The following is a 12,064-nucleotide window of genomic DNA, read 5'->3' as shown; positions in this document are numbered from 1 at the left end:
GAAAACGGCAAACACTACAAATAAGGCTATTACTTTTTTTTTTCTTTCTGGAGAGTGGGTTGTTACACATTAACCATCACAATACTGCATCCCCAACTATAATAACTGAGTGACCTTGAAACTCACCCCCAGTTAATGCTGTGAGTATTTATGTTGGTCTTTATTAAAGTTGTCTATTTTTATTCTGAAACCCTTTATATAACTGTCCCCACGCTCAAGAGTTTTTCCCTAATTGCTCTTACAAGCAGAGACCATCTTCATCTGAGCATTGGCATTGAGCATTTTGTATATCTAGGCTCCCTTTAGGGAAACACTACTGGTCAGACTAGGCCCTTGCTCTCTTGTTCTGTGGAATTTCTTTGGACTAGAACGACCCTTTTGCGCATAGAACAAGTAAAACATCTCTTCGCCTTTCCGAATCCTCTCTTTTGGAGCCACTTGACCCTGGAACATCTGTTTTTCCCTTTTAATCTGTCCATTGGCCCCAAGATTTTCTTTTCTTATTTGGTTTGGTTTAGGTATTCCTCTAAGATCTCCTAAGGAAAGCTTTTCTTCCTTTCTCTGAGAGCTCCTGATATGATAATAAAATAATGCATATTTTTAAAGCAAATTAGGGGTCCCTGGGTGGCTCAGTCAGTTAAGCATCTGACTCTTAATTTTGGCTCAGGTCATGATCTCACAACAGTAAGATCAAGCCCTGCATCGGGCTCCACGCTGGGCATGGGGCCTGCTTGGGATTCTCTCCCTCCCTTTCCCTTTGTCCCACTCCTGCTCTCTTTCTCTCAAAAAATAAAACAAAATTAAAAACAACAACAACTTAAGTTTCTTTTCTGCTCAAACTTGATTCTTTGGGACTATTCAGATATAGGCCTTTTTTTTGAGACTTTTTTTCAATTCCTTAATCCAAGAAGATACTGTGTCTTTCATGAAATAAAAATGTCCGTTGATAAAATCTACCATCTTGGGAATCTAATGTATAACATGGTGATTATGGTTAATAATACTGTGTCATACATTTGACAGTTGCTAAGAAAGTAGATCTTAAATGTTCTTACTATGAAAAAGAAACGGTAATTATGTGACATGTTAGAGGTGTTAGCTAGCAGTATAGTGGTAAACATTTTGCAGTATATCTAGTATACCAAATCAAGGCATCATACACCTTCAACTTGCACAATGTTGTGTGTCAATTTTGTCTCAGTAAACCTGGAACAAAGTAAACTCCACTGTCCCTCTGTAGATGAAGGCAAAGTCTGGGTCTTTAAAACCTGAAGCCATGGTCGAAACTTATATAATTAATAAATCTAGAGCCAACCAGTATTATGACCCAGAGGACAACCATTGGAAACATATAACATGCTGCATAATCTCGGAAGTCGCCCCTCCCCACTTCTCACACTTGGCTCTGAACACAATTCAAAATAGCATAAAAGAGCTAATTCCTAGAATGCAATTCACCTCTTTTCTCTTAGTCATCTTTCAAGCGTAAACTTAAATATCACCTCTATAAAGACTTCTCTGACTCCCAGTGGCAGAGTCTTCCTTGTGTACTTTCTCCATTCTGTTTTATTACACTTGTATTGTGTAATAACTCTTTCGTTCTTCCACAATACTAGGAAGTCATCTTAGATCAGACACCTTTTATTCTTCTTTATATTCCCAGAACTTAGGACAAGACATAGCTGGAACTTCATAATGTTTGATTAGTGATAGAATGCAACATTTTTTTCTAGCATTTACAAGTTTACTTAAAAAATTAAGAAGTGTCATGGAGAAACTAATGTCATTGGATTCAGTGTTCCATTTGAGAGCTATTGATCTTTTCTCTCTGGTCCAGAGTAGAACAAACTAACGGTAGTTATGCTGTCATCGAGAGGAGTCTTGGTTTTCTTGTCCCTCTCTAGTGGGCCAAAAATGTGCTTTGAGTTTTACAACCCGATGGTGATGGGAGATAGATGCGGAGTAGCATCTTGCTTCGGTGGTGCAGTGACTTAGCCTAATCGATTAGCACACCCATTCTTTTATGGCCTATTGAAATGAATTTACGACTTCAGAAAATCTGGATTTCACTCTTGGCTTTGCCATTTAACACTTATGTGTCATCTAATCTTGGTGGGGTCTGGATCCATATCCAAGAGTTAACTTGAGGATCATACAGGAGATGTTGTAAACATTTATTCTCTAGAAATCAGTGTTTTTGTGTGACTGACTATTGCTAGAGTCAGCTGGAGCTAACTGTAGATGTGGACCCTGAATAATACAGAAACTCCATGTAATTATGAGACATGTGCCATTTCTCCTCTGACATTTCAGGATATTCATCTTTCTCAACACAAAAACAGTTAACCTGGAAATGGCCATGCTTCATGGCTCATCCTGAAGTGAGTTTTTTTTCTTTTTCAAAAGTTTGATACAATTTCACAAGCTTCTCTGCCTCTAAGACCACACAGCCTTTTTTTCCCCCCCTCCAAGTCCCCCTCTCAAATAAAATACTTCAATCTCTTTCCTGTGATTGTGTAACTCAGAAATGTCTAAAGCTATAAGCTTCAAACTTTGCAAGGTTGTCATCTTTACTGTGAAAGAAAAAAACAAGGAAAATTTGAAGGAGAAAACTTCCACTGTTTTTTTTCTTTTAAGTTAAATATAAAAAATAACATGGAGTTGTTATTTACATGTTTTCATTCTCCTTGCTAATAACATCATTGTATTGCCTGAGGAGATCCCATATCACCATCCTATTGACATACAGGATAAAGACATACTCCTATTCTAATCAGGGATGATACATAAAGTTTGTTCTAGTCTTGCAAGCCATAAATGTTTCTCATCTTCTGTTAGACTAATTTGTATCCAGGTCTAATATCAAAGTCAATTATGGTAAAAGAGGTGGTTGTCTTCAGGGTACCTTGCCACCCCAGAATCCTCCCCTATTTTAGCACAAATGAAATTCTAACTTCAGATTTTCCTTTAAGCAGCTATACTTTTTGCAAAAAGACAAATAGTGGGTATTACCTATGGACCACTCTGAGCTAATAAAGAATCTGAAAATATATTTTAAAAATTTTTTAATGTTTATTTATTTTCATGAGAGAGAGTACAAGTGAGAGAGAGAGAGAGAGAGAGAGAGAGAGAGGAAGACAAAGAATCGGAGCTGTCAGCTCAGAGCCCAATGTAGGGCTCGAACCCATGAACTGTAAGATCATGACCTGAGCTGAAGTCAACACTTAACTGACTGAGCCACCCAGGTGCCCCTGAAAAGAATTTTTGAAGGGAGTTGGAGGAGGTTGTATATATGTGTAGACTGTGTGTATAAAGATTAGCAAAAAAGGGGCTTAGAGGATGAAGAGGTTACCATTTAATTGACCTATTTTATATATGAAGTAAGGGACATGCATGAAAACCTTGGTTTGTGAGTAACTTGTTCTGTGAGTGTTCTACAAGATGAGCAAACATTTATAATAAATTTTAACTTGATAAACAAGTGATATCTTACAATATGAGTAGTACATGATACAGAAAATCACATGATCACCACTGAGCCAATCGTTCTTCTCTCTCTCTCACTGTGGGATTGTGGGTGATCATCTCACATGCTTGGATGCTTGGTCTCAGGCCTCAGTGTTTGGTGATTTTTCAGAACGTTGGAAGTTGCCGACAACTGGTTACTAGTGTATTTTTTGTCACTTCAAAACACCTATGGACAGTCCTATGCTTTTCTGTACAAGAGTAAGCTTAGGAATGCTTTGCTTCATTCTAGGTAAGGCTTCCTGCAGACCTTTCTTCTTCTGCCTTATTGCCAGTCATATTAAATACAGTATGTGACAAAAGTTTATTTTTTTATTTTATTTTTTATTTTTTAGAAGTTACATCCAAATTAGCATATAGTGCAACAATGATTTCAGGAGTAGATTCTTTAATGCCCCTTACCCATTTAGCTCATCCCCTCCTCCCACAACCCCTCCAGCAACCCTCAGTTTTTTCTCCATATTTATGAGTCTCTTCTGTTTTGTCCCCCTCCCTGTTTTTATATTATTTTTGTTTCCCTTCCCTTATGTTCATCTGTTTTGTATGACAAGAGTTTATTAATACCGTACTGTTGTCAACATCCATGTGAGTGTATACAGTAGCCCCCATGCAAGAAAAGATTCCATTGAGCCAATAGATAGCAGTGATTCCATTAGTGATAGTGAAAGTCATCGTATACAATATGCCTCCCTCACACCAGCCACAAAGGTTTTTAAAGGTCAGTGCAGGTTAATTTATTTTTCATTATATTTTGTATTTTCTTTATTTTGTATTATATTAAACTATTGTAATCATTTTTATATGAATATTTTTGCATTGTGGAACGAATCATCTGAGTTTCCATTGCTTCTTATGGGGCAATTCACTTTGATATACAAGTGCTTTGGATTGCAGCATGTTTCCAGAACGAATTATGCTCACAAACTAAGGTTTTACTGAACTTAGCTGCAGTTCACTTATAAGGAATGAGAACTTCAGAGGGCAGTCTCAAAGTATAGGGAAGAGCCTGGAATAGACAAAGCAACATGGAATGTGAGATGAAGAACAGAGAGATACCTGGAAGACTTACATCTTTGTCTTTGTCCAAGAGTGACAAACATGTGAGGCGTGGCAAGTTTGACTAGCTGAGGTTTCCTATGGAATGATGCCCAGTGTCCTTACCAGATTTAGTCAGCAGCCACATCTCCACGTACCAAAGACAGAGGAGATAGAGGTCCAGGTGGCCAGTGAACCTCCAGGTACTCTTTTTCCTAGATTTCCTCACCAAGAGCAATTCACAGTTTGTATTGGCTAGAAAAAAAAAAAAAAACAAGAAAGAAATTTAAAAACAAAAGATCTAGTGTTGTTGCAAAAGACGAGACTTACAAATTCTGCAATGTGACAATAAGTTTCATATATTAAAATAAATAAATAAACAAACAAATTTTTAATAGAATTCTATGTATGGGGAACTCAGAGTTGAAAAAGAATGTTGGGTATTTGGGCTGCAGGAAACTTGCTCAAGTTATATTAGTAGTGGACGTTTCTTGAAAGGGCACATGTGACAGTAGAGAAGACAGTATGCTCATGGGAATCCACATTCCTAGGTAGTGCTAAGCGCTAGAGTCCTCTCTAGTGTTCCCCTGGGAGTAAGAATCTACAGTTCTGCCCTAACACTGTTAACAAGTGTCCGGTACTTTCTGTTTATGCTTCTCCTTGTGTCTTTTCTCATTGCCCATCAACTCTTGGGATATCCAAAGTGACTAGACAGATTCTGGAGTTAAAATACCTAGTTAAAACACCTAATTCTATTCCTCACTAATTGTGCATGTTACCCAACCTCAATCTTCTCATCTGTAAAATGGAGGCAATAGTGATACCTCATTGGTTGTTTTAAGAACTAATGAGTTTATATTCTAAAGCCCTATTGCTAATATATTCTATTTTCCCCTCTTCTAACTCTGGAGAAAGATACTAGATTTCCTAGAAAATTGTGTTACCTCTATTATGTAGGTTTTTTTTTTTTTTCCTGAGAGTATCAGATGGGTGGTGACCAGTGATTGACCACAGTTGGGTCAGGTTTCTGTGATGTCCAATCCGTGGCCAACCCTTGTTTATAAAACAGCCTATGACCATTTTCATTAGGAAAAGGCTGTGGGTAGACAATTTTCCTCAGAAGGGATTATGAGTGTGGCAAGCTCTGACTGGCAAGCCCATTTTGGGAAGAATTAGTGTAAAAAGGATGCTTTATCTAATTAACTAAATCTGTCCATCATGGTGCTATTAAAATCTCTGACCCTTCTTTCTTTCTCATTTAACTCATGTAATTAGTTCAATTATGTGTTTCTTCAATTATTATAATTATGTATTTTTTATTGAAGACATTCTTAGATGGTATGATGTTGACAAAATGATCTTTAAGCTTCCTTTCCATCTTGATAATTCAGTTAGGATATCTTTACAATGATTCCTGTTAGTTTGGAGGGCAAGGGCCTTGTCTTCTTGTTTATGGCTACATTCCCAGCATTAGAATAGTGCCTGACATGTGATAAGTGCTCAATAAATATTAGTTGAATGAATGTATAAAAAGAAGATTTGGAAGAGGGAAATGGTCAGGCAGAGTGATACTGGGCATACATTTTATGGTCTTTCTCTAATGTTTAATGTCTAATGTTTTTCTATTATAAGATAGAAAATTATCCATCATTCATTTTTTACTGGTGTATTTTCCTTACTGGACCAAAATAAACCTTCTGGAGGTCAGTGCAATAAGCTAAGCCAGGCACTGAACAGGCAGGAATAGAGGATGGAGATGTTTACACCCAGAAGTTGAACTGGTGTATTGCTGATAACTAGAAAAAGCATCACCGAAGTCACTCTGCTGTTGCCATGGATACTATCTTGGGTGCTCTGAGATGTCATTACACAGTGGAAAGAGTCATGCAGAGTTGGGCTCAAATCCCAGGTCTGCTCTTCTTTGGCTGTATGTCCTTGAACAAGTTATTTAAACTCTAGAGCCTCAATTTTCTTATTTGTAATAAAATGCAGAGTTGGATTAAAAATGATAATGGTGGTTACCATGTAGTAAACATTTTCCATTACCCAGCACTAATCCTTCTCAATTATTCTATGAGGTAGGTGTTATTATTCCTATTGACAGATGAGACACCCAAGGTACAGAGAGGCAAACTAATTCGTCAAGGTCATAACAACTGATAATAGGTGGAGCTAAGATTTAAACCTGGGTTTGGCTTTTGCCTCATACGTTGAATAGAGATAATTTATGTAATGTACCTGGCCCATACGGGCATTTAATAAGTGGGAATGTTAAGATTACTTCTCAGTATATACTGCCCTCGGGACTTTCTCATCCTCAGTGTTTCTTCCCATGTCAGAGAGATTTAAACACCCTCCTTTCCACCTCACCCCATTTCTTTACACAAACTCATGAACTTCAAAGACCTTGTAAATGAAGTAGACAAGAAGTGTCTACTTTTTAGACACTGCCGGGAAAGGACAGTCCATTTCCTTGGTTTGAGAATCATTTAGGGGTTCACATGTATCTTATAGTGGTGTGCTCAGATCCCCAACAACTGGGTAAAAATGGGTCAGGTAGGCCTTTATCCCTAAGTAAACACAGAAAAGTGGGTGTTCAAACCTTTCTCCCACTCACCATCGTGCATCAGCATTGCCTTTTCAAGGGTTCTGCGCTATAGCCAGGAAAGATTCTTTATAAAACCAAATTTGATTCTGTTCTCTGGATCAAAGAAATGATTACACCCTGGAGGGCTAAAACTATTATACATGAGGAAAGAGAAGAAGAGGGTAGACGCTGAGATGGGGAATAATTACTGCCAAAGGTGAAGGAGATTGACTGGGAGCATGATACCTGTATAATTGAGGCAAAGTGAATAGAAAAATCTGTGCTTGTTTCCAGCATGCACATTCAGAGGTCCTTGGCGACTGGCGTGTACAGCAGGTGGGGTGCTTAAATGTTTGCTTCTCTTGGATGTTTGCTTTTATAATCTGCTTTTATAAGGCCTATTTAAGGAGTCCACTTTACTGCTGGCAGGGGAGTGGAGCACAATAAAGCTATATTTAAGAAACAATCCCAGTTATCCTAAGTTTCTTATGGCATTCTTTGAGTGTTAAATCTGCAGACGAAGGTAATGTGCAACTCTCTCCCGACCCTAAAAAGAATTTCTGGTTATGGTTGAGTTTCCCAACAGAAGCTCAGATGGTGGGGTGAGTGGCATGGGAAACCAGAGAACCTGACCTGGATCTATCTACGTGCATAATTTTCTGCCTCTGTGCTTTCTGTTCTTTATTGGGAGCTGGAGTTTGTTTTCTGACTGCTCTAGGAACTTATTTCAGGGTCTCCTTCTGGACTCTGGGGAGAACTGTGTATCCCAGCCAACAAACTGTATTTGACAAATAAAGGGCATATCAGGGTTCTAGTTGAAGAAATTCTGTCTCCGATCTTGGCTTCTTTACCTACCTTCACTTTCTAGATTGTCAGTTTCATTTCCATGATGAGACTATGCTCAGTCTGTGTGTGATACGGCTTATCAAAGGGAGTATGCCGTTCTCTGTGAAGTTTAGAGCTCAGCCTGGTGTTCCCTGATCCCCTTTCCTCCCTCTTCTCTTCTTCCTCTTCCTGGAAGTCCTGCCTCTCCCCCTCTCCATCCGCTTCCTCCTCTTTCTCTTCTTCCGCTTCTTTCCTTGGTGTCCTTGCCCACACTTTTATTTCTTATCTATTCTACTTTCTTCACTTCATTTGTTACTTCACCTTGATTTTTTCCTCCATATCTCAAGCCTAACTCATCTTCTGTAGTTTTGTCCTGCATGTCTGTTCCTTCCCCCTCTATGATATTTTCCATTTTCTCAATATTATTTATCACATTTTCAAAAGAACATGCATCATTCATGGTCATGAAACCCCCAGGGGACAGAAGCAGAAGTGAAAAAGCTCTGTTCCTCAACACACAGATGGACTGACAAGAGGGGAGGACTAGCTCCGGGACCCCAGACAAACTAGCCTGGGCTGAGTGCTCCCCAGTCTCCTCTGGATGCTTCTGTGGGTCCCACTCAACAGGAGACATTCACCTGTCTGACCCTTTAGACAAAAACTTTGAATTGATTTGCCTGCTGGTTTTTGTTCCCACCCCCAGTAAGTCTGTAATTATTTGCTCTTGAGGACAAGCATTAATATTGTTTAAAGTGCTGGCCCACTCACCATGCTCAGAAACATAACGGGAGTGGCAGCAGAGACAACACTGCAAATCGTTGTTGAGGAAAGCTTTGATTCTGAGAAAAGCAGAAAATCAGTGGTGGGAGCCAGACAGAATGAGCACTGGTCAGCAAAAGAAGAAAAAAAAACCATGGGGTGCAGACCTCGTGAAAGGTACCATGAAAAGTACTGCAGCCAGAATGAGTAAAGAGGTAGGAGCAAAGCCCGTGTGGCTGGTGAGGGACTGACACAGATGGGCAGAGCAGGAAGGGGAAGATTGGTGGGCAAGAGGGCCAAGTTTGGAGACCTATGATATACTTAGAAGTGCACTTCCCAGTCCTCCTTCAAAGAAGAAATTGTTGCCCCCGCTGCAGGGAACGCTCTCTGCAGACGGCTTTCAGCTCTCAGTCCATTAAGGGATTGGATTAGCTGCAGAGAGCCTCTTGTCAAAGGCCACATCTTCCTGAAGTGACCTACATCTAAAGACTGATAGAAGTGGGAGGAAAAAGGCTCAGCCACTTCAGGCCAATGCAGGACAACTCTGTTGGGGCATTTTAGCACCAGAGTTCTTCATGAGATTGGCCAAGGCTGTCTTTTGGGTTTGTGTTGTAGCTCAGCTTCTCCCTCTACCCAGTCTTCTTTCTTTTTTTCTCCCACAGGTACTTCCCTAATCAGTATCCTCCATACTGACCTCCATCCTAGTCTGCTTCCCAGAGAACTCAGCCAGTGGTAGTTGGTGCCCGGGGGTCCAAGAAAGCAAGTATTAAGATGGAATTTTGGAGCCAGATGACTATTTCCCATTTGGTAAGGAGAATTCCCTCAATAAAAGAGCACAGATAGCTTCTGGCACAATGAGGAAGTTCAGTTATTCAAAGTTTCACTAGGGTGGGGTGGTATACCAGTGGAAAGGAATCCTATGTATTAAGGGTTGGAGAAATTGTAACCAGAATAACAATGGAATTGAGTGGCTGTTGCTAAGCTCAATTGACCCACTAAACTACAGGGTAGCAAACCATGACCCATTGATGAAATTCTTCCCATTGCTTCTTTTTATAAAGTTTGATTAGAATACATCCATACTCATCCTGTGTATTGTTTATAACTGTGCTTTTACTACAAAGGCAAGTTGAATAGTTGTGGTAGCAATTTTATGGCCTCACAGCCTAAAATGATTGGTGCTATGTGCTATCTATCCCTATAAAGAAAAAGTTTGCTGACCACTGCTCAAGTAAAAGAAAAAAAAGAGAGAGAGAGAGAGAATGATTAACAAGAAACTGGGAAACCAAACGTGAAACCCACAAGACCTTTTTGACACACTACAAAGAGGCTGTCATCTCAGGTGGTGGGAGGGCAGAGAGAGCTATGGGGCCAAACCAGGACTTCCTCAGTGTTGTAACGGAGCTCCAAAGAAGGTTAAACTCCCTGTCAAGGGGGATCTATTGAGTTCAGGGCTCTGGTTAGGAAAGAAGAGGACACTAACACATTGGATAGGGATAGCTGGATATCAGTATGATAATAATCTTAAACTTCTAGGTTCTTCTGAACTCTTTGAGCCTATGGAAGTAGCCCAACAATCCCCACTAAGAGCTAACATATTCCCTTGCTTCCTTGAAGCAAATGCAGAGACCTGTCCCTTGAGAAACAATGTATACTCCCATCAGGATCTGCCTCATCTCCCCTCTTGGCCCCTAGACCTATAACTCACAGCCAGAAGTGTTCAGGGCCTGCAAGGGAAGGAGAGACTATACTTTTTTTTTATATAATTTATTGTCAAATTGGTTTCCATACAACACCCAGTGCTCATCCCAACAGGTGCTGTCCTCAATGCCCATCACCCGTTTTCCCCTCTTCCCCACCCCTCATCAACCCTCAGTTTGTTCTCAGTATTTAAGAGTCTCTTATGGTTTGCCTCCTTCACCTCTCTGTAACTTTTTTCCCCCTTTCCCCTCCCCCCTGGTCTTCTGTTAAGTTTCTCAGGATCCACGTATGAGTGAAAACATATGGTATCTGTCTTTCTCTGCCTGACTTATTTCACTTAGCATAACACTCTCCAGTTCCATCCACGTTGCTACAAATGGCCAGATTTCATTCTTTCTCATTGCCAGGTAGTAGTCCATTGTATATATAAACCACATCTTCTTTATCCATTCGTCAGTTGACGGACATTTAGGCTCTTTCCATAATTTGGCTATTGTTGAGAGTGCTGCTATAAACATTGGGGTACAGGTGCCCCTATGCATCAGCACTCCTGTATCCCTTGGGTAAATTCCTAGCAGTGCTATTGCTGGGTCATAGGGTAGATCTATTTTTAATTTTTTGAGGAACCTCCACACTGTTTTCCAGAGTGGCTGCACCAGTTTGCATTCCCACCAACAGTGCAAGAGGGTTCCTGTTTTCTCCACATCCTCTCCAGCATTTCTAGTGGAGAGACTATACTTTTAAGGGAGCTTCAGAATTAGCCAGAAAATACTTGCAGGAGCTGGTAGAGTATATGTAGGACTGGATTCCTAGGGCAAGGGGACTAAAATATATGGGTAGGTAAGGGGGATTTTTATTTGAATTAGGAGTATTCTTCAGAGACACAGGATTAAATACCCTACCAAAGACTCCAGAGATATGGCAGACTTTTTACAAAGTCTGGAAGCATTAAAAATTAGTAGCCCACACTGAGTAAGGCTTAAATGGCAGAATTTCCATGGAAAAAGATGGAGGAAATTATCCAAAGACTCTGGGAAATAGCATGCTAAAATGGATGTACTATGTAAAGCTAAAAACCTCACCAGATGATTATGTGCCATGGGAAGACCCAGAAGATTTACCAAGGCCCCAGGGAAAGTTCTGATGAGAGGGTCAACAGCATCAAGAAGTCCTGTGATGCCTCTCCTTTATAGGCCATGGCTAATGATAGGAGAAACTATTACAGAACAAAGCTCCCTGATAGCAATGGTCTGATTGGATTCCTAACACAATCGAGGCCAGCTAGCAGCACTTAACTGTCAGAAGCTGGGTGGATATAATTTTCATAAAGAACTGCAAGGTTGAAATGGCAGCCAAGAAGATGTGATCTCTAGAGAGTTGTGAATTGTTAACAGACTGGTATCCCTAGGGGCAGAATAGATGTGTATGCCCCAAAGATATTATTCAATTTGTATCATCAGAGGATATCAAGGATGGATCATCAAGAGGCTGAGGGCAGTCATCCCAATAAAAAGTCATGGTTCTTGCCCATTTTCTGGATCTGAGCCAGTTTTTGGATCTCTAACTGGTTTAAAGGGGAAACAAAGCCTCTGGAAGAAAAGACTACAACACCATGGCAATGTACGCGGTAAT

General features: G+C 40.1%; 1 protein-coding gene across 1 annotated transcript in view; it reads left to right on the top strand.

Moving 5' to 3' along the window:
• Positions 1 to 12,064, top strand: part of LOC122211995 — a 500,798-nt gene that overhangs the window by 340,988 nt on the left and 147,746 nt on the right. Inside the window, exon 8 of the mRNA XM_042925590.1 lies at positions 9,394 to 9,538. Coding sequence (XP_042781524.1) covers positions 9,503 to 9,538 — 36 coding nt within the window. The 5' untranslated portion in view covers positions 9,394 to 9,502. The remainder of the gene's footprint in view (positions 1 to 9,393; positions 9,539 to 12,064) is intronic.

Source organism: Panthera leo, chromosome F3 (assembly GCF_018350215.1).
Source record: "Panthera leo isolate Ple1 chromosome F3, P.leo_Ple1_pat1.1, whole genome shotgun sequence".
NCBI lineage: Eukaryota > Metazoa > Chordata > Mammalia > Carnivora > Felidae > Panthera > Panthera leo.
The sequence above is the reverse complement of the archived record's forward strand: the minus strand, read 5'-3'. Positions and strand labels throughout refer to the sequence as shown.